The following is a 20,930-nucleotide window of genomic DNA, read 5'->3' on the forward strand; positions in this document are numbered from 1 at the left end:
TATCATATAGGTTTCTTGTGCCAGTGAGTCGTATCTGTGGTCTTGTTATGGAGTTGAAGTTGTTGAGAGATTAGACGTACTTCATACTATAATGTATTGCTACCATTCCTGTAATACCTCTGCTGGATTTGGATAAACATGAGAGCTGGAGCTGGAGTTCGGAAGAGGGATTATCGTGACTCGACAGTTATGTGACAGAGAAAATGCCAGGGCGGCGGAACGTTCCATGACCAGCTGCAGAATTCCTTTGAGATCTCGTTTTGATCCTTCATCGAATACCTGAAACTCACGAGGAAGCCTACAAACGGCGAAATACGGTACATGGTCGGAGTCGCGCCAAAGTCGCGCTTGGGATTACCGCACGCTTAGTTCGTTCTCGACGATCAACAGCTCACTCAGCTCTTTTCGCAATGTAGCGCATTACCCTCGAATCCTTCTACCTAGAGCACGAATGTGTCAATAGCCTTCTGACGACCTCACGTCAGCAGTAAACCTCCGAAAGTCGTGGTGTGCAGACCTTGGACCGGATGTAAGGCCCATCCTGACAGAGAGGAAGGACCTTGAGGTGGGCTCTTGTGTGTGTTATTGAGAGACCACTGCTTGATCGACTTGGTTGTTAGGTTGTGCTATATATGGCCAGAGGACCGAGCCTGTGAAAGGGAATGGTTATTGAAGAATATCAAGGGTGCAGCGGGAGTGCTGGTCATGATCACTGATATCGTGGGTGGTAGTCTGTTTTTACGACAATCGATTGGGGGGGTTTTTACGTTCACTTTCTAGGTGAATGAAGAATTCCTCGAAGCCGGTGAGTGGTTATGGGTTTTTTTGTCTAAGTGGATTGCGAGCTGATCAGTGATCACTGGTCTGCGACAGCTGGCCCAAATTTGTGGGCTGTCTCGACTACGTCCGTTGGATATGGCGAGTGATATCTCAAACCAACTCATCGTTTCACGCGCTGACATTTTATCCCCAGAACATGTCTATCTAAAACAAATCGCCAAACGAGGACTGAGGTTGGGACATCCACTTGCGGTATTGACCGACGCAGGTTCGTTGCTTACGCCTTTTGGAACGCCTCCGCCGATAGCTGAAATCCTGTTTTGGTTACCAGTGGCAGATATATCCATTATGCTTGCGCTTATGGCCGGCCGTAACATGAATGAAACTATGGCTATCGTACGGGAAGGTCAGGTAACGAAAGGATTATCCTCTTATGCCGAGATATCACTCTCAACTCCATGTCTTTTAGTGGCCAAAGTTTACCTGGTCTCCATTCGCCATGTGTGGTCCCCAGATTAGTACAACAGCACAGTCCCCTTCCCGGACTATCCTTTTCCTCGGTTTCGGTCGAATATCTCAAGCTACCCTTTCCCGTGCTGTATCTTTCGGCGTCACGGATTGCGTTTACCACTCCAACCCATCTTCACCTCCCAAGCTCGAAAGAGATCAGGCAATTCTCAAGCAACATCAACCTCAACTCAAATCTCTCCGATCCGTGGACCTCGATACGTTGGCAAGGGAGAGTGACGTCGTGACTGTGTTGGCGCCTGGAGGAGAGAAGATGAAACATGCTGTTTTGGTGAATGCAGCGAGAGGGACGTTGGTGGATTCGGGACGCGTTGGTGAAGACGTTGAGAGAGAAATGGATTTGGGGAGCAGGGTTGGATGTGTTTAAGGGAGAGCCGAATATGTCTGCAGATCATCCGTTATTGAAAGAACCTAGGTGGGTTATGGTTCTTCCCTTGCTTTTTTTTTCTTGACGGCTTTACTGATTGTAAATGTATAGATGCGACATTGTCCCTCATTCATAGCGTTACGTTTGAGACTCGGCTTGGTATGGCTACGTTGGTTTGCGAGACAAGGCGCCAGAACTGGATCTTAGTTCATGAATACCGAAGACGTGGTGCCTTTGCCTTGTACATCTTCAATATAAATATAAAGACGTATGATTAAAAGACCGGTTTTTGGCAACGAAGCGCATGTATCTGTGCGGCCACACTCGGTGTTCAACGCTGCGGACAACATCGCTCGATTTCTTCTCTCCTGCATTGACATAAACAAGGGTGCTAGTAATCAACGTTTCAACACTCGAAGGAACTGAATGGCAACGACAAACATCTAAAGCACTCCGAGCATGCAACCGGTGGGTGGCGGATAGCGGAGGTGGTTGAATGAATGATGCATGAGCAACGGTTTGTCGTTCTCCAAACTTCATGAGTGGGAGCATATCGTCGTTCAACAATGTCAGAGGTGGCCCCCCACCCCGAATCAAACCTTCGAAACCCATTTTCGTGTCAAGAGTGAATATTTGAATGGCGGCGAGGTACAAGGCGCAAAGATTGGTACCGAAAAAACAACATATAAACTTGAGAGTTGCATTTGCTCGAAATGGTCACTCGTGATGATCGGGAGTTTCGATATCAAGGACCTTTTAGTCCACCTCCATATCTGTAATTGGTGCGCTCGCAGTGGAAAGGCCTTCGAAGCGAATGGAGCATTGGTCCAACTCCATGTCAACGTCTCCTGGTTGTAGCTGCGTGGACGTTGACAGTTTGGAACGGATATCATGTAAGGGAGAAGCAGAAATCGGCGAGTCTACGTTCATAGAGTCTTCTTCTGTATCATAGGCCGTCACCGTAGAATCTACATACAGAATAAACAATCATTAAAATAGTATGGAGCAACAGGGAAATACTCACGTTGTCGTAGGTCGTCCTGGGACAAACTCTCCTCGGCAGGCGATCTACCAGATAATCCTTCGAGTTGGTGGAACAAAAAATAAAAGGGTGAATAATCAAAGAACGGTCTTGGGTTGAAAGGAGATGAAAAACTTACCTATGTTCAGCTCTTCGAACCGGCCTGCCTCTGACTCTGATAGAACTTCATATATGGGATATTCGAGGTAACGTGCAAAGTCGGCTGTAGTTGGATCAAAGCCTCTTGCAACCTGCCATTTGTGGATGATTTTGTATGTCTCGCTAGGCCAGCGATATGCGCGGCTTGATGATTCCGACACGTTAAGCTTAGTGGGTAGACCAAGATACTCGCAATGATGGTGTGGGATGGGTGTTTCTCCATTTTCGTCATGAGACCAGGTGTGGATGGGCAGGACTGAATCCTCTTCAAGTAGCGGAAATGAAGAGAGCGGATGGAGGAAGAGGTAGATGGGTGGATCTTCTGAGCGTCGTTGGTGTTTGATGCTGGAGTTCTCAATTGATCCGCTCAAGTAGACCACTGGCACAACGAGCTCTAAAAAGATTAGCTTGGTTCGAGTATTTTTTGAAGCAGGCTCACCGTAAGCCAAGGCTTCATCCAACGATATTCCGAGTCTATTAAAGACACCCGAAGCCTGCGAGAGCCAGGCACACATAGCGCCGAATGTATTGGGGAATAATTCCAACTCTGAGATGTCGTCTGTAAGAGTGAATCTGCACGTCGATCAGCCACTGACATTCAAGTTATTCAGTTGACGCACCGTGTTCTTCCATCTGGCATCACGACTCCGAAGTAGTTAATTAGGCACCCAAACCCAATATTCCAGCAATTGCCCGGACTTCCGACTGCGATTATGGAATTCGTCTTACTAGAAAAGACGCACGGTTGATCGACAATCAGAGATCTCTCTTCCACTATATCGGAAGCGAAGTGAAGTATATCAACAACGCGTCTGTCGAATTCCTTATCCAATGGCAACCGAGAGAAATAGCGGAAGCAAACATCTTCGTCGAGAAGAAGTTCGACAGTTGATGGCAGCGTCTCGTCATCATTAGTAAGGAAGCTCAAATAATATAGATCGCAATCGGGCCCCTCCACTCCACGAACAAGGGTTCCCTGCGCGGGATCTATCCAAATCTCAGAGTCTCCCCAGTCCATGTTAAGCTGTGTAAGCTGTTGATTCAGATTGACAACACAAAACTATACCCAATGCTTACAGCCAATGCCCGTGCATAAGCTTTCCCAAACCATCCAAGCCTATCCCACAAATTCCTGAGAGGCACAAGCTCTGCACCAATCTGTCAGCGGGAACGCAGACAACGACAAGAATCTGACCTCCATAGAATATTAGCAGAGGTATTCTTGACCGGTTAATTCCAAACATTTGCATCTTCGTCGTATTTCTGGTATCTGCTCATTCACTAGTCAATGCTCGGACAGCGCAGCACACATACGTGGTCTCAGAGAAGTCTCGAAAGTCCCTTTTCCATGCCTGAAGAGTCCGGTTTGTGTGGGGTTTGCTTATTTGAAGAGTTATGACCTGCCTTTTGCGCATCTTGCCCTTTATACGACACCACAGTAAAACTCGAGCTGTCACCATGGATTTTGGCGGTGCTGATTGTTCTCTCGACCGTAAACTCTACTTCGTATTTGTGAGACCCAAAGTTCCAGTGTAACAAACAATCTTTGTGATCAAGGTCCTTGAGTCTGTGGACAAGTCCGCGTTGAATATCAGGGAACTGCGAGTTTTCTTTAGATCTGCATGCCTTCAGGTCACTGTATTTACATACCTCATCATATATCGTACGTTTATTCTTCTCCCGCTCAGTAATATAGTGATTGTGGATATTATTATGATTATTATTCGTCTGATTGCCCGTAACCAAATTGAACGTGCCCTGTCCAATCGAGACCCCATTGGCCCCTTGGAAGAAGCTCATTCAGTGAGGAAGAAAGTGGGGAGAAGGAAGAAAGATGTGTAAACCGGTTTCTGGCTGTACCCGTTCCTTATATCATTTTACTGAACAATATAGTCGTGATAGGATCAATGAACATAGGGTGGACATAGCGGCCTCGTGTTCACAATGCTGTTGAACGCTTCTTGATCCAGTGGTTCTCTGTTCGTCGTTCGGCGCTTCCATAAGTAGTCAAAAGCTGTCGAGGTCTGATCCAGTTCCGTCTCCTCACAAGTCACTTGCGTGGGCCAATAGATGAGCGGTTATAAACGCTGGGAAAGGGATGTATCTCTGTGGTTTCACGCTAGGTAGGATAGATAACGAGGCTGTGCATTAAGAGATACTGGTCTGAAACAAAATTTGAATCAATCAATCTTCGACTGTATCCGAGCTTTAAAAAAACGTACCTCGACCCTCGACAATCCAACAGCCAACTTGATTTAATCCACCCGACGGATGATTGAAGGAATATCATTTGGTATTCGTTCGGTAAGCATTGCCAACGTGTAGAGAAATCAGAATGATCGACCAGGTGCAGCTGGTGAGGATAATGACCGTCACCAAAAAATAGTTCGGCTTTCTTCGGACGCGCCTAATTTATCCATTTCGACTGCTACTTCAAGATTCAACGTTCCACATCTGGTGTGACAGAGTCAAGCAATTGACAACTATTACCCACGTAGCCCACCTACCAGGTCACGACGATCTCTTTGCTGGAAACGGGTCCTGGATGTAGAACTGCACCGAGTTACGATGGTTGGGTCGTGGTCAAAATAGGCAAGTTGTCCCCCAGTCTTGATATCTTCCAATCTATTGGTAACTGTGTAAAAGATACCCAGGTAAGAATGAATATCGTTCAGATGATTTGGCAAGAGAACGAGTACGCACTGAGACACCAATGGTTTCTATTGCATCTCTTGTCATGGGCAAGTTGACTGAGCCGTGTATCGTGGTGAAAGGGAACGAAGACACGCCAATTTCCTTGTCAGCATTGACTGATACCATCACAACGCCCACAAGCATCTACAGGAATTGCACACTTATCTTTGCAAATCTGCTCAGGTTGCCATTCACATTTCAACGTCCCTGGGACTTTTGGAGGCTACGCTTTCCCTCAAAGACAACTCTTCCATACAGCAATTCACGCAATGCGTGACATCACGGCCACCCAAACCTTGACCAGAACTATCTCAAGCGGATTTACTTTTTCACTCACTCGGGCCTCCAATTCAGCTCTCTTCCCGATTACTCGAATTTCGCTCTGGTTTTGTTTGGCGCTGCAAATGCCTCTGAGTCACCGTCGATGCGTATCGGTGGACTGGAGGCGGCAGGATCTGTGGCCGGTTAATTTGCGTACGTCCGCCGTTTTTCCTGTTGGCTGGCCTTACTCATTCCTCGACGAAAATAGCCTATTCCGTCCCTGCGTACTACCATCGATCAACGACCACGTTTACGTTCTATCTCTTTTGTCTAATTGCGGCCCTCCAAAGACGAAAAAAATTGAAAGACTCAGGTACACGTGAACACACCAAGCTTCGGCGACTACTGTTTCACCTTCACCACATCGCTCATGAATCGAGTTCGACGGCATTCATGCATTCTCGAGCGAAAAACACGAGGACATTACACTCACACCTAGCCTTCTTTCCCAGATATGTACCGTTACGAATACAAATTCAGCCTCTTGTAGGCATTCTCAATTTCGGTACATCGAACCGCATTGACAAAGCAAGGGTCGCCAGGCTTCCTGCCGCACTTGCTGGTCATCCGAATAGTTTGGGTTACAGGTGGTCGTCCTTTCACGAGTTCATCCTGACTATTCGCTTCTTTATCTCTCCCCTTCTCAATGCACCGCCTATTCACGTCGGGTACTGCCATTCCATGAATTGCCCGGCCTTCTTTCCTGGATAGGCTGGCTTGCCCCTGGATGTTTTCAAGCACCGTCCTGGTCAATCCATACCGGACAATTACAATAGAGCAGTCCATAGTGGGTCCAATATACGGCGATGATGTGAACAAGGGTACTACTGAACTCAAGGAAACAAAATTAAAATCAAAAACCATTAGTAAGTGAATGTCAATGACAAACAATCCGCAACGCTCTTGCTCAAGAACAGAACACTCAATGCCGTCAGTCCCAAGTGCATCATAAATAACCCCCCCTTCGAATCATCCTTCGAAACCTATTTTTCCGTGCCAGCAGTGAATAGAGCCCGCTGAGGTCCAAGGGGTGAAATTGGCCCCAATTAAAACTATATGAACTTGAGTTGTGTTTGCTTGTGTTGACTGATAGTATCACTGATAGCTTTGTAACAGTACACCGTCTTAAATTTACAGCTTCGAAGCATTCACGATCATCTACCAATCGTCTACTTCCATGTCAACATCTTCATACACGTTATCCCCAGCCCCTGGTTGTAACTGAGTGAACATTGACAGTTCAGAAGGGATATTGTGTAAGGAGGAAGCAGATGTCGGCCAGTCTACACTCATGGTGTCTTCTTCCAGTGTATTATAGGCCATCACTGTAGAATCTACACATAAAATAAATGTTTGTTAAAATAACATGGAACAATGGGCAAATACTCACTTTGTTGTTGATCATCCTGGGACAACCTCTCCTCAGCAGGTGATCTACCAGACAATGCTTCTGATTGGTCTGACAGAAGTTGTATAATCAAAGAACAGTCTTGGGTTGAAAGGAGATGAAAAACTTACCTATGTTCAGCTCTTCAAACCGGCCTGCATCTGACTCTGGCAGAACTTCATATATGGGATATTTGAGGTAACATGCAAAATCAGCTGTGGTTGGATCAAAGCCTCTTGCAACCTGCCATTTGTGGATGTTTTTGTATGTCTCGCTAGGCCAGCGATGTGCACGGCTTGAGAATTCCACATTGAGCTTGGTAGGTAGACCAAGATACTCGCAATGATGGTGTGGGATGGGTGTTTCTCCATTTTCGTGATAAGACCAGGTGTGGGTGGACAGGACTGAATCATCTTCAAGTAGTGGAACTGAAGGGAGTAGATGGAGGAAAAAGTAGATGGGTGGGTCTTCTGAGCGTTGTTGCTGTCTGATGCTGGAGCCTGAGGTCTTAAGTGATCCAGTCAACTTGATAGATGGCATGATGAGCTCTAAGAAGATTAGCTTGGTTTGAGATTCTTTGAAGCAGGCTCACTGTAAGCTGAGGCTTCATCCAATGATATTCCAAGTCTATGAAAGACACTTGAAGCCTGTGAGAACCAGGCACGTCTATCACCTTGTGTATTGGTTTTTAAAACAAAAACTGAGGCTTTGTCTCCAAGAGTGAATCTGTACAACAATCAGTCACTGACATTCAAGGTTTCAGTTAACACACCTGATTCTTCCATCTGGCATCAATACTTGGTTGTCAAGGCAGCCATATCCAACCCATTCATCTCTTCCAACTGCAATTATGGAATTTGTCTTACTAGAAAAGACATAGGGTTGGTTGATGATTGGAGACCTCTCTCTTTGTATGTCAGAAATAAGGTGGAACACGTCAATGACGTCTATGTCCAAATCCTTATTCAATGGCAACTGAGAGAAATAGCGGAAGCAAACATCTTCATCAAGAAGTTCAACACTTGGTGGCAGTGTCTCAACAGCAGAGAAGCTTGAATGAGTTAGATATAACTCGTGCTGATCTCCATGGATCTCAACAATTGAATAAGTTTGACTGAATTCGGGCAACTGCAATCCATGAACAAGAGTTCCTTGTGCAGGATTTATCCACATCTCAGATTCTCCACACTCCATGTTAAGCTGTGTAAGCTGTTGATTCAGATTGACAACATGAAACTATACCCAATGCTTACCGACAATGTCCGTGTATAAGCTTGTCCAAATGGTCCAAGCCTATCAGACAAATGGGCGAGAGGCACAAGTTCTGCACCAATCTGTCAGCAAGAACACAGACAATGACAAGAATCTCACCTCCATAGAATATCAACAGAGGTATTCTTGACTGGTTAATTCCAAACAGTTGCATCTTTGTTGTATTTCTGGTATCTGCTCAGTCATGAGTCAATGCTCAGACAGCAGACATACGTAGTCTCAGAGAACTGTTGAAACTCCTTTTTCCATGCCTGAAGAGTCCCACTTGTATGAGATTGGCTCACTTGGAGAGTAGTTATGACCTGCCTTTTGTGCATCCTGCCCTTTATATGACACCACTGTATAAGTTGAGCTGTCACCATGGATTTTGGCGGTGCTAATTGTTCTCTCCACCATAAACTCTACTTCTTGTTTGTTAAGCCTATCATTCCAGCATAAAAAATAATTTTTGTAATCAAGGTCCTTGAGTCGGTGAACAAGTCCACGTTGGATATCAGGGAACTACAAGTTTCTTAGCAATGCATGCCGCCAGATCACTTTAGTTACACACCTCATCATATATCCTACGTTTCTTCTTCTCCTCAGCAATATAGTGATTGTAGATATTATTATTATTTGTCTGGTTTCCCGTAACCACATTGAACGTGCCCTGTCCAATCGAGATCCCATTGGCCCCTTGAAAGATACTCATTTAGTGAGGAAGAAAGTGGGGAGAAGGGAGAAAGATGTGTAAACCGGTCGTTGGCTGTACCCGTTCCTTATATCATTTTACTGAATAACCATTCGTGACAGAATCGATGAACACAGGATGGATATAGCGGCCTCGTGTTCACAATGCTGTTGAACGCTTGATTCATCGTTCGGCGCTTCCATAAGTAGTCAAAAACTGTTGAGGTCTGATCCAGTTCCGTCCCTCACAAGTCACTCGCGCAGTGGGCTGATAGATGGGCAGTTATAAATGCTGGGAAAGGGATGTGTTCTGTGTTTCGAGAGATTCATACTGTACACGCTAGGTAGGATAGATAACGAGGCTGTGCATCAAGAGAAACAAAGTTTGAATCAATCTATCCAAGCTTAAAAAAAACGTACCTCGACCCTCAACCATCCAACAGCCAACTTGATTTAATCCACCCGACGGATGATTGAAGTAATATCGTTTGGCATTCGTTCGGTAAGCATTGCCAACGTGTAGAGCGCAGCTGTGTGTCGCGAAGACTTGACCGTCGCCGACAACATAGTTCGGCAAATGCCGAAGAGGTTTGGACTCCTACTTCGACCTTCAAGCTTCAAGGTTCCGCGTCTGGCCCGACAGAGTTGTAGGTGAGTGTCAATTTACTAGTCATGTAGCCCACGACGATCTCTCTACTGCAGCTAAACGCGTCCTGGATGTATGTTGCAATCTTCATCGCAGTCAAAATAGGTGAGTCGCCCTGTCTTGATATCGACACGAAGTTTGGTCTCAGCACAGCAATGGCTCGCATAGAAAGTCGTTGATGCAAATAATGCTCGCACCAGCAGAAAGAAGATTAGTGGTATCTTCATGATGGGGGGTCAAAACGAAAGTACACACAGATCGGCAATTGGGCTTTGGCTTCCTTTGGATTCTCAGTCGCCCCCCGTTTCTCCGGAGCTGGGTGTGTTATGGGCGATGCGTCAGTGAAAGAAACACAAAGTAAGCCAACTATCCTTCAGATGACTTGACAACTTTTTCTAGTACCCTTTTCAAACGTGTAGAGCCTGGCTAGACCAAAAACGCATGCGTATCTCGCCCTAATGGTCGGCTTTAGGCCTTAGGACAAGGATGATTTTGTTGCCTGCAATTTACGTGATCATCAAGCGGTGGAGAAAAACACTCGAGTATGCAGTGGCGGAGGAGGAAGTAAAAGAGAAGTGGCAAGGCAATCGGAGCGAAAAGTGTTTTGTGAGCGTTTCTTATTTACGTGCTTGAACTCCTCATGTCTCGTGCATCAGAACGTCCTGAACCAAGAGGCGATTCGTTAAACCTGCAAGACGATAGACCCCAGCATTCGTTGCAAGAGGCCACAGCACGAAGCCTCTATTGATGGAGAAGATCGTGATCTGACGATCCTCGACTCATTTTCTTGCCTCCTCGAAATGTTGTTGCGAAGATATTCATCACAATTCAGGAGGAAACCATCCTGGACAATCTCAGTCATACCGACACATTAACGATAGTCATCGCCGTCGTCCAGACATTGTGGAAATGATGGATTTGCCGCCATCGAATTTTGAATTTTCACTGTAGCATTTGTAACGTATGTGCTTTGGTGGAACAAGCCCCTACGTGTGCGTACGCGTTCAATAGCGTTGTTTCGAGCCTATCGTTTCTCCTGGTGATAGCACACCATCCTCAACGGCGAAGAAAGGCGATGCCAGGCTCCGGGACCGATTCAACGATGGTTTACCAACTTTCACCAGTCGTTGGGACTATCGGGACTTGCATACTATCCCCCTCTCCCGGTGTTGATCTTATTCATTTGGCACGGCAAAAATCGTAGATGACACGAAGTCAGAAGCAGGAAACCTATGTTCCTCCGGGCGATCCGTTCTCAGTTTTCAACCGCGTTCTTTACGATCATCCTCATCTTTGGTTCGCCTCACTGTATTCCTTGTGGAATTGTGCATTTCCTTTTCCTTCACATTCCGCGCGGTTCTGTTGGCGCTCTCGTTTGTAGTAATGGCACCTCTGTTTCGTCCATGATCTCCCAATGCTTCTACCACGGGATCACTTTACTTATACACATGTACATACACTGGATACACTTACATTACGGCTCGGGTTAGGCTCGTCGTATTAGCGTTCTTGGAATTGAAGTACCTTCCTCTTACTGCGTAACAAGCTGTATGATATACGAGCTTTTTGCTGCCTATTGGTCGAAGCTAGACCGGCTCGAATACAAAAAAAGCGTGGATATGGAGAATTTCTCGTAAAGCCTTTACTCCTTACACCCGATTTGAACAGACGTTGCCTAGTAAGACGGTGCCTTCGTTCCGTGTACAACGATGATCAGAATCTTGGGTCTGGTTTTCATCCTCAACTTCAAGTCGGCGACCTATGTTTGCACGAACGATGATAAGTGTCGGGGCGATTCCCTGAAAACAGGTTAGAACCCGAAATACGCTTGAAAGAAGGTGGAATCTTGCTCACGGAAACCTGAATCATAATCGACCCAATATCAAAGGTCTCCGCCTCAAGAAGGTTTCCAACCGCCATCACAGCTAGTGTAAGTAGATATAATAAACCTGACTCAAGCCTGTAGGAAAATCAATCATTTCGATAACGAGAAAAGGGTATCATAAATTACTTACAAGATAGAAACAATCGTGCTAGATCGCTTTGTCGCGATTTCGCCTTTCCATGATATCGACCAAATCCTTCCAGCTGCGATGGGATGTTAAAAAGTTGAGGTATCGAACCGTAGACCACTCACCGAGCGCGGTAGTCAAAAGAATATTTAGCAAGGCATTACAACCGACACAGATGTCCGAGAGTGTGTCTATGACCTCAATATGAGCTGCATCAAGCCCTAGCGCCCGTATCGACAAGTCCAAAATACCGCAGATTATTGCTCCTACTGAGGGAAATGATCAATGTTTTCCTTCATCAGGCCGACTCCCCTGGACAGAAATGTAAGTAGAAAAACTCACAATCAATGATGATGCAGGCGACAATGGGGATGACGACGAATCTCCTCCTGTACCCAAACATAACGAAGCAACGAAAGATCTAATATTCAAAAACGCGGTTTGAAAGGCTTTCTGAGTCCTGGATATCTGGACCGCTGGCGTCGCAAACGTACTAGAATGGTATCGACGGTGAAACTGGGAGTCTGTCAAAATTGTTGATCAAAAGCTGCAAGGACCTGACTGATCCTCACCACATAGAAAACAATATCACGTATCGACAGATCCTAAAGAACAATGAGAGCTTGAACTGAAAGTCAAATGACCACAGACTCTAGAGCAAGGTTCACTTTTTGATACGCCGGGAAGGGAAGCCCCAGTCCCGCAAGTCGCCAAACCGGTTTGGTTGTTGCAAGAACATCATGTGCTAGCCCCAGCGGAACACCGATCGAAGCCAAGACAAAGAGAGTTCTTAGAGAGATTTGATGGAATGATCGTTCTCGACTTTTCTTGCGCCTCTTCAAGAGTACAATGCTGATGCGGAAGAGCAGAATATAGAGACCATACAAGAAGAGTGAGAGCTAGGTTGAAAGGGCTCAAGATCATTGGTCTATGTTCGACTTACAGGAACTGGATCATGCTTACCGAAGATATTATGATTGGGTTCATGACATTTCTTCTGAAGATGGTCAAAACCGGCTCTCGTTCCGAAAGTTGAGAGACCAATGCTGTCGACGTGGGCATGGTGGGAGGTAGTACGGGCTACTAACCGTAGAAACATCCTAATCAGTATATACGAAGAACCAGCGCTGAAAAAGATTTCACCATATCCATGCTAACGTCAATCAAATGTCATATCACCTATCCCACTCAGAATGACACGAGTTCCGCAGCGGAATGGTTTCTCCCAGTCTAACGTTCCATATGTTGGCTGTTGAGAGTTCAGCATATCGTCAAGTGGGCAGTGATGAGGAGTACAAGCCTGAGTGTAGCGTCGATGGCGATAGAAAGGTCGAAACAGGATCAAGACAACTTCTTGGCTTCAATCTTACTTCAAGTCTCGGCCAGATGCCCATACATTTGAGCCGCCTTCGGGAGTCGCGGGAGTCGACATCGCATCCCGTTATTTGCAATTCTACATGCTTTATTTGAAGGTAAACGCCACCAAAGCGATGTAATTCCGCCCCTTCACAGAAGTCAATGAAATCATCAATATATCTGAGGCAGAAAGACTGACATGGCAAATGAAATCAACCGACAACCTGTCACCGCAACTAAAGCCAGGCCGTTCCCGTTTGACAAGAGGGAAAAACCTAGTATGTGCCCATCGTCTTAAGTCCTCTATGTGAAACCTATCGATCTGTTAGTAGAGGAGACGCCTGTCCAGAGTTATAGTCAACTCATACAGAAAAACCGTCATCCCCAAAGTCCAACTTGCGAAGAGCAACCAGCCAGTGAGCAGTAGAGCGATACGCCGTCAGGAGGTATGGAGAGTAGCGTGTCAAGCCAGGTTTCTAGTACAGTAACATAGCACTGCCTGTTGGCGTTACCGAAATTTCCCATCAATCGCGTGATGTTGACAGTCGTGCAGCAAGCCATGGGAACCGTGTTGGTGTGAGTGATTTTGTCTGCCTTCGCGCAAGACTTTGAAACTGAAGGATCCATTGTTGAGTACAGAGCCAATAAAGCAAAAATCAAGAAATAGAGGGTGCAAAATACAGCATAGATGCCACAATAACGTAGCGTTGAGCAATAAATAATCAAATGATGATACAACAAACTCGAGCAGGACCGTTCAAACCAAAACCTACATTACCCATGCACCGACTCCATCATCCGTTCCTCTTCCTCTTCCTCCTTGCTGTTGATGTCCTGGGTCTTCGTAGTGCCCATTTTGTCCGCCTGCAGCCGAACCCGAATCAGGCCAAAAAAAAAACGGATGCAACTCTTGGTGCTGGTAATTCCCCGCGAAGGGGTAAGTTGGACTCATGGGATAGGCATAAGCCATATTCGGCTGTCCCTCCGGTTCATACCCAGTGGTCGCAGTGGCCGATCTCGTAGAGGCCGTAGGTGAATATACTGCTGCTGACGGGATGGGAGGTGAAGGTTCCCCAACCAATCTGAACTCCCGCTCTAACCGCATCTCCAACCTTCCCAAGCTCTCCGTCATTCCAGGAATCGTCCCTCTGCCACCCTGTAGCACGGTCTCACATAAAATTAGCCGTTCTCTGGATCTCTCCCCTGCAGCCGCACCTTCACCTCCTCCCTCTCTCTGGAGTCGTCGAGAGGCTTCAAGCCTGCCTAACTCTACAGACGCACACAAAAATGCCCCGAATATGATCACATAGCTGGCCCGTTCCCATCCGTAGCATTCGTAAGACTGAAGGAGGAAATGGATCTCCTGGGAGGCTTCCGTACACTTCGAGACAGCTTCTGGTATTGAATAACTTAGAGCGTGAGTAGAACTGTGGTTGTGTGCACCGAACACCTGCGAGTGGAAGAAAGGTCGATAAAGGAGGATCCATAAGACACGAATTAGAATACTAGGCAGAGGACACGAGTCAGAAATCGACCATGATAAAAGTGAATTCGAAAAATTACTTTAGTTGGAGAATATGCGGTGGTGCGGGGTTCATATTCTCAGAGACAGACCGGAGGACGACATCCGGATCAGCGTTCTCAATCCATTTAAGTATTCGACTACGGGTTGTCTAGGAGGAGTAACGCCACAACGTATCGAAAAACCGAGGAGAAATGTAAGCTTGTTTGTTGGGTGGGGTTTGGAGGAAGTCAGCACTCACCCCAACCCATTCAATGACTTGTTCCCCAGGAAGACGGCGCCACGGTTTGCGGTAGAGAAAGCGATGAATTTCGTCAAGTAAGATGTTAGCTTGAACGTTCCTGCAACGCGACGTCAGAGGGTCACCGGAACACACAGGGTCGCGAAACGGAGGACTTACTCGTAGAAATTTTTTTCCTCGTGCCCCAGTTGTGGCTTTTGAAGCGTCGGTGAGTCTTGATATGGAACCCACAGATCTGCGCTTGGCGTTGGCTCTGGTAACGGAACCCTCAGCGATTGTTGCGGAGGCTGAGAAAAAGGAAGGAGAGGATCCCTATTGAGCGCTAGAGCGAGCAGCCTTATAAACGTCAATGAGTGAGGGAGCACTGAGGGGACTGAAGAGAGGGACAAAGAAGACGTACTTATCCCAAATGAAAGTCGCCCAAAAGGCACGAAGGCGCATTTGCGCGTGTTCCGAAGCCTTTTGTGAAGGTTTATCGAGGTGAATCGCCATATCTACGCGAATGATGGTAATCGTCAGAAAAGGACGAACCTAACCCTAACTAGGATAGTCCTAACAGAAGGTACTCACCTCCAACCAGCCCGACGGCACAGGAAGTCAGACTCCATGCCTGTGAATACATTCCCCTTGATGCATTGTTGGCACTAAGTAGCAACAATCCTTGTACAGTAGGAATTGACGCAGGTTTTGCTAACTCTGCGGCCAAAAGGACATGCGCCTTCGCAGCGAACTGGAACACATTGTCTTGGAAGCATGAAACATGTCGGGCAGTGTGAGCATAGACAGACCAGAGGAGGAAATCTGAGTAATATTGGGAGTGAGAAGAGAACAATCGCTTGCTCAGGATGGAATTTCGGGGGTTTTGCCAAGAGAAGTAGCTGGCTAGCAGGGCACGGTGTTGTTGTTGTGTCACCGTAGGGCTTCCAGTGCTATTGCAGGCTATATCAACAAGATGTCCTGTCCAACTGGAAACTTCTGCATGAGGTGCAGGAGGGGATGGATGCTGAAAGACCTGCTCGGGCTTGAGAGACAAACAGAGTGTGGCGGGTAGCTCTGAATTATCCTCTTCTTCTTCGTCTTCTTCTTCGGGGTCCTCCTCTTCTTCGCTATGACCCATACGCCGCGAACTAAGAGTAACCTTCTTCTCATCATCCATCCCCCACTTTCCCAACATGGCGTCCCTCTCTTCCCTACTCGCCATGGCTAGTCTCCTTATCCACCGCCTCAATCCTTCAGCCTCAGTGTTTTTGGACATCGCTACTTTAGCACGACTAGGTGGGAATATACATGCTACGCCCACTTCAAGACAGTGTGTGCATAAGCTGCATCCTGTGGAAGGATCGCGCCCAGGACATTTGCGTTTGCGTTTACGGCAAAGTTCGCAGGAGGCGCCATAACGACGTTTTGTTCGAGTTGGGAAAGTTGAGGGGGAGGAAGACCGACCCGATGAAGACAATGGGGCGTCCATCGCTGCTGTAGAGAAGGTTTGAAATGGTTTCTATAGTTTAGCTTGCATTATAAGCGCGTGACGGTCGCCGCGGATGCTGAGTCAGGCTTGCCGTTAAGACGGACCATGATGCGGTGGGATTTGGCGGGTTCCTGAGTATGAGTACCTGTCAGTGGTCACATATGCCTCCACCATCCACTGAGTATAACCTGAATGATAATGATATAGAAGCTGGCCTAGCTTCGACCGAGATGCAACGTACGGTTTTCGTTGGTCGACTACGTAGTTTCTGCTTGCATACTCGTCCTTCCTTGAATGAAGTGACCACGTTGAGGAGAGATCCTGGCGAGCCAACCTCAGCTCACTGGGCGAATACCACGTGGCCTACAAAAGAGATTGAGGGAGTTGCACGATTGACGTGTATCATTCCCGAGATCTCGAGTCTCCAATCAGGGAGAGACAGATGTTAAAATAGAGGTCGTTGAGGAGAGAGATGTAAGAGTAAGAACCACAGGCAGGCTGAAAAGACATCGGGTAAATTTCTTTTGTGATGGAAGCCGCGAATCGGCCACCAAAAACGAAAAACAACTTTCATTGTGCCATCCATTCCGTTTGGCCGTCATTTTAATATCATTCTGAATTGATTCTTCGATTGATATGATATCCTTGGGAGAGCCTTGCACAGCTTCATGCCTGACTGGCGTGAGGGGACAACATGTGAGCTTCAGATTGACAGAAGGGAGGAAGATAGGAACATCGAGCAAACACAAATCTCACCTCTAGCCCAGATGGTATTATATTTATAGTATGGATGGGCTATACCTCGCAACTTCAACCCAACCTACTCCCGGAAAAGTGAATATGAGCGTTGACAAACGACCGAATGTACGACGTTTGTAAGCTTCATTGGTGCCACTGTGTCCATCTGACAGTTTCGAGGTGTATATAGAGTGGTGGTGGTGAAACGCAGGGGAAAGGCTGGGTGGGGCGTTGGAACTCGCATTTACAATTTGTTACTTCGCTCGCCGGCCGAAGGTTGTATCGTTTTCGCTACCGTCAGCCCGATATAACAGCGTCGAGGAATTGTACGCGCAATTTCAAGTACCCTAGCAAGTTCAGGCCCTGCCAAGTTCCAAGTGCCTGACTCCCAAATACTGACACATGCCATAAGCCTTTGCTTGTTCTTCACCCCTTAAACGCTCTCGAGAGAGAACTAAGCTGTTCCAGCCTTTTCCGCAGTTGTCTTCATCGGAGTCGGTCGCGACTTGAAGACGCCTAAATAGGCACAAGAAGGACCTGTGATGAATGAGCATTGGGGAGAGGGTGCCGATGAATTGACTGCAGCGAAAACAGAAAGGTAGCTGTGGTGGTGGTGGTGGTCGGGAATAAAGCTTTGAAGCAGCCTCAGTCCGCAACGAACGCTGACAAAGCCGTGCTCGGAAGATATCGCCTTTTTTTCCCCTTCGAATTCACGAAAGTTGTCATCTCACCACGAATGTTAGTCTGCCGTTTCGTCTGTTGGAACTCGATGACCATGCTCAGCTTTCCATAAGCGGGTTTCGGATGCTCACATCATTCCCCGACCTCCCCTTCCTTGCTACGTCCTTTCAGAAAGGGCTCACATCGTGGTCGATCGTCGGTTTGTTTTAGTATCGTCAGACTTTCAAGAAGTAGGGACCAAGTAAGTTCAGCGGGTTGTTACAGACAATAGGATCTGGAATTCGGAAACGTTACTAGAGGTTTGGTCGTATTGAAGGTGGAAGGTGTATTACTTGCCTACGTCTCCAACAACTTATCACCAAGGTTGGATTGCCTGAAGAACTTCGCTAAGTATTGGCGTCATGGACCACGGTAGACATCATATAGTCGACCGAGTATTGTGGGTGTCGGTGGGTACCTCGTTCGCTGGAGTATTGATGCTGACAAAGCATTTGAAACAACGAGACGCTTTCTGAAGACACTCAAGAGGCATATATGAATCACTTCGTCGTCTCCTCTCATCACTATTTTGCCAAATCTCGAGTCAGTTTTCCTTGTGGTGATACTCTGTATTGGGATAGGGTGACTTCGTCATATTCATATGAGCGTGCAATGAGTGTGCATAGTAGTTTGCTATCGCTTCTTCCTCGTGATGTGTTGTATTTGCAGGTATCTCGACCAAGGAGAGGGAAGCGTGCTTCGTTTCAGCCTTTTTTCAAATTTTTTTTCCACTCGACACTTTCCGCGGTCCACCCGCTCTACACCAACCAACACAAGCAGGCTACTCGTCAAAGACACCGGTGCTCCTGCACACACTACTATTAGTGAAACGGGACCATGATTTACGCTCAAATACCTTGACGAATATGGATATGCTGTGCCTAACAGCGGTTCCCTGGATTCCACAGCAAACAGATTAGGCTGTCTTCCAGCGACCATCGCCTGAGAACTTGAAAACCATACGACGCGCCGGAGGCGTATCACAGACATCAACAGCAGGTATAATTCAACAGCAGATATGTGCCATGGGACTCGATATTCTCCCTGGGTCCCCGCATTAACGTACTGCTGCCGGTGATCTCCAGCTCGACGATTGCATCCGGACCTCATCGGACTTAAACAGCACATTGCTGTAACCTATCGATCAGAGGGTACAATACCATCTGTCAGTCTTGTTGTGAAGAATCAAGTAGTTTTGGGCGCAAGGACCAGCTGTGGGGATGTTTTTCGATGTCTCTGGTCCTTTGAACTCTTTAAAACTCGTCCAGACATGGGATAGGTAGTCGTTAAGTCTTCCCTATCTTCTGGCTCAACGGATGGCTTCTCAAGGCGATATTGAACAAATCGTATCATCATTCCTCACTGTAGATGCAGTCATCACTCAGCCAACCGTGACCCTCTCGGTCCGTAACTTCCATCCTCACCTTGACTATGACTGACGGATATTATTTTCTACAGATGATGTTTTTCGCATACGGTTTGTACCGCAACATTCAGAAGCAATATTAATGCCACTCAAACGTCGCGCAGGGATGTATATCGTATTATTCGTGACATGTGTTCACGTTCTTTCCCGCTGGGGCCGTCGTACCTCCGAGTCAGTATTATACATGGGATGGACCGTAACTCTTTTTATACTGGCGACCATCTATACCGCTACGAACACCTGGAAATATACACGACAAGCGACCGTTGAATTCACTGCCGCTGAAACGAAGGAGTTTACTCCCCTTTTCAAGTACCTCCTCGGAAATGATCAAAAGACTGCTTGGGAGTAAGTGACGGGATCCTCTCGCCACGGCCAGTCCTCTTAACTGTTTTAAATTAGTTCGATTACCGCCATAATCTCGAGACTGATGAAGTACGTTTACCAATCTCCCTTTCCGCACCTCCGTTGCTGATCGCCCACTAAACCTTCTCCACTCCAGTACTACCGCTCATTCCATACTTGTAAAGGCTTTGTTAAGCACACGATTCCTGTAATAACCTTGCATTTAGGTTCACCGCTGTTATGTTCTCCGGAATCGTGAAAAGTATGTGTTACTTCTCCTCGCTTTCGGCGCATTTTTCTTGAACGGTAATAGTTCGCTTATTAATTGCTGGAACCCGTACTAACTCCTCAGACAGGTATGGACCTCGGGTGTACGATAGCAAATGCTATTGCGATCAGCGACACCTCGAAGCATTCCAATGTCATCCTCGGAAAGAATGCTATGCTTGTTGACAAAGGAGTGGCGGTAGGTATTGCTCTTTTCCAGATCGTGTTGACTTTCATAACCGGTGAGATATAACGATTTTTCGCTTCCGGTTGGTGACCTCCCGGCTAACACAGCAGCTTTCTTGTAGGCGTTTCCATTTGGTCAAATAACCGTCGGAAAACGAGATATACAGCGATCATGGCTGTTGTGTACGTATTTTTAAATTTCATGTGGCGGCGGCGGCTGGACATTCCTCTGACACACAACTTCAACCAGGATCGATTCCGGAATGCTCTATGCAACTACTTTGTTAACGTTAATCATTCTCACATTTGTGATGGACAACGGCCGGACTGGATTCATCCCTTGGGATTTCTCGGCTGTATCGGTGCTGATGTCGGTCAGTAGAAGTTGGAAAATTAATGATCTTCGGAGCTCCAAGAGACTGACTTAATGTTGCAGGGAATCGCCCCTACGTTGGTCGTCGCCCGGGTAGATTACCGCAAATTGGATAGTACCGCAAAGCAGACGGTGTCAGCTCCTAGGTGCGACCTAGAATCTCAGGAGAACCACCAAAAGACCTCCACAATCGACCGCCAACCACCAGCTTTAGGGGTTGATTTCGGTAACCCTCTGGGGAGCGAAGTTTCATTGGCTTCGGTTAATGATGAGAAGATAGGAGGCTAGAGAGCGGGGTAGTCGTTACATAGTAAGATTTCAACGGGCCCGCAAGTGCCATTTCTTCATTCCTTTGTCTTTATTGGTAATTGTTGCCCTCAGAGAGGTGTATTAATATTATTGGAATACAAATATATATATATATATATTGCA

The 20,930-nt window shown here is 46.8% G+C and overlaps 7 protein-coding genes across 7 annotated transcripts; 2 read left to right on the forward strand and 5 right to left on the reverse strand.

The window, feature by feature from the left end:
• Positions 1 to 330: 330 nt before the first annotated feature.
• Positions 331 to 1,963, forward strand: E1B28_004973 (uncharacterized protein). Its single transcript, XM_043149505.1, has 9 exons — positions 331 to 359; positions 417 to 565; positions 621 to 720; positions 781 to 805; positions 874 to 918; positions 974 to 1,048; positions 1,112 to 1,191; positions 1,250 to 1,723; positions 1,787 to 1,963. Exons 3-8 carry the CDS (start codon positions 706 to 708, stop codon positions 1,673 to 1,675), a joined length of 666 nt encoding a protein of 221 aa, XP_043014111.1. The 5' UTR covers positions 331 to 359; positions 417 to 565; positions 621 to 705; the 3' UTR covers positions 1,676 to 1,723; positions 1,787 to 1,963.
• A 202-nt stretch (positions 1,964 to 2,165) lies between these two features.
• Positions 2,166 to 3,754, reverse strand: E1B28_004974 (uncharacterized protein). The gene is made up of 5 exons (XM_043149506.1): positions 3,476 to 3,754; positions 3,295 to 3,428; positions 2,836 to 3,247; positions 2,700 to 2,756; positions 2,166 to 2,643 (listed from the first exon to the last, which is right to left on the reverse strand). The coding sequence occupies exons 1-5, from the start codon at positions 3,486 to 3,488 to the stop codon at positions 2,432 to 2,434; spliced, it is 828 nt and encodes a 275-aa protein (XP_043014112.1). The 5' UTR covers positions 3,489 to 3,754; the 3' UTR covers positions 2,166 to 2,431.
• Positions 3,755 to 7,028: 3,274 nt separating this feature from the next.
• On the reverse strand, positions 7,029 to 7,797 carry E1B28_004975 (uncharacterized protein; the record flags this gene model as incomplete). The annotated part of the gene is made up of 3 exons (XM_043149507.1): positions 7,029 to 7,204; positions 7,261 to 7,329; positions 7,389 to 7,797. 3 exons carry the CDS (start codon positions 7,795 to 7,797, stop codon positions 7,029 to 7,031), a joined length of 654 nt encoding a protein of 217 aa, XP_043014113.1.
• Positions 7,798 to 7,814: 17 nt separating this feature from the next.
• On the reverse strand, positions 7,815 to 9,220 carry E1B28_004976 (uncharacterized protein; the record flags this gene model as incomplete). Its single annotated transcript, XM_043149508.1, has 7 exons — positions 7,815 to 7,983; positions 8,030 to 8,457; positions 8,511 to 8,581; positions 8,629 to 8,696; positions 8,743 to 8,780; positions 8,836 to 9,030; positions 9,080 to 9,220. 7 exons carry the CDS (start codon positions 9,218 to 9,220, stop codon positions 7,815 to 7,817), a joined length of 1,110 nt encoding a protein of 369 aa, XP_043014114.1.
• A 2,273-nt stretch (positions 9,221 to 11,493) lies between these two features.
• Positions 11,494 to 12,918, reverse strand: E1B28_004977 (uncharacterized protein; the record flags this gene model as incomplete). The annotated part of the gene is made up of 9 exons (XM_043149509.1): positions 11,494 to 11,643; positions 11,699 to 11,804; positions 11,860 to 11,932; positions 11,982 to 12,125; positions 12,199 to 12,277; positions 12,351 to 12,380; positions 12,429 to 12,461; positions 12,525 to 12,755; positions 12,820 to 12,918. 9 exons carry the CDS (start codon positions 12,916 to 12,918, stop codon positions 11,494 to 11,496), a joined length of 945 nt encoding a protein of 314 aa, XP_043014115.1.
• Positions 12,919 to 13,981: 1,063 nt separating this feature from the next.
• On the reverse strand, positions 13,982 to 16,230 carry E1B28_004978 (uncharacterized protein; the record flags this gene model as incomplete). The annotated part of the gene is made up of 6 exons (XM_043149510.1): positions 13,982 to 14,717; positions 14,776 to 14,885; positions 14,976 to 15,075; positions 15,135 to 15,311; positions 15,376 to 15,469; positions 15,546 to 16,230. The coding sequence occupies 6 exons, from the start codon at positions 16,228 to 16,230 to the stop codon at positions 13,982 to 13,984; spliced, it is 1,902 nt and encodes a 633-aa protein (XP_043014116.1).
• A 3,281-nt stretch (positions 16,231 to 19,511) lies between these two features.
• On the forward strand, positions 19,512 to 20,786 carry E1B28_004979 (uncharacterized protein; the record flags this gene model as incomplete). Its single annotated transcript, XM_043149511.1, has 8 exons — positions 19,512 to 19,675; positions 19,730 to 19,762; positions 19,830 to 19,851; positions 19,900 to 19,978; positions 20,029 to 20,181; positions 20,248 to 20,308; positions 20,376 to 20,499; positions 20,562 to 20,786. The coding sequence occupies 8 exons, from the start codon at positions 19,512 to 19,514 to the stop codon at positions 20,784 to 20,786; spliced, it is 861 nt and encodes a 286-aa protein (XP_043014117.1).
• Positions 20,787 to 20,930: the final 144 nt, after the last annotated feature.

The sequence above is a fragment of the Marasmius oreades genome, chromosome 2, assembly GCF_018924745.1.
Source record: "Marasmius oreades isolate 03SP1 chromosome 2, whole genome shotgun sequence".
Lineage (NCBI taxonomy): Eukaryota > Fungi > Basidiomycota > Agaricomycetes > Agaricales > Marasmiaceae > Marasmius > Marasmius oreades.

Coding starts and splice junctions, on each gene's coding strand:
- E1B28_004973 (XM_043149505.1), top strand. Junction 806..873: donor TGAAGAATTCCTCGAAGCCG/GTGAGTGGTTAT, acceptor GGTCTGCGACAG/CTGGCCCAAATTTGTGGGCT. Junction 919..973: donor GACTACGTCCGTTGGATATG/GCGAGTGATATC, acceptor TTTTATCCCCAG/AACATGTCTATCTAAAACAA.
- E1B28_004974 (XM_043149506.1), bottom strand. Junction 2,757..2,835: donor GTTCGAAGAGCTGAACATAG/GTAAGTTTTTCA, acceptor ACCAACTCGAAG/GATTATCTGGTAGATCGCCT. Junction 2,644..2,699: donor CCAGGACGACCTACGACAAC/GTGAGTATTTCC, acceptor TTCTGTATGTAG/ATTCTACGGTGACGGCCTAT.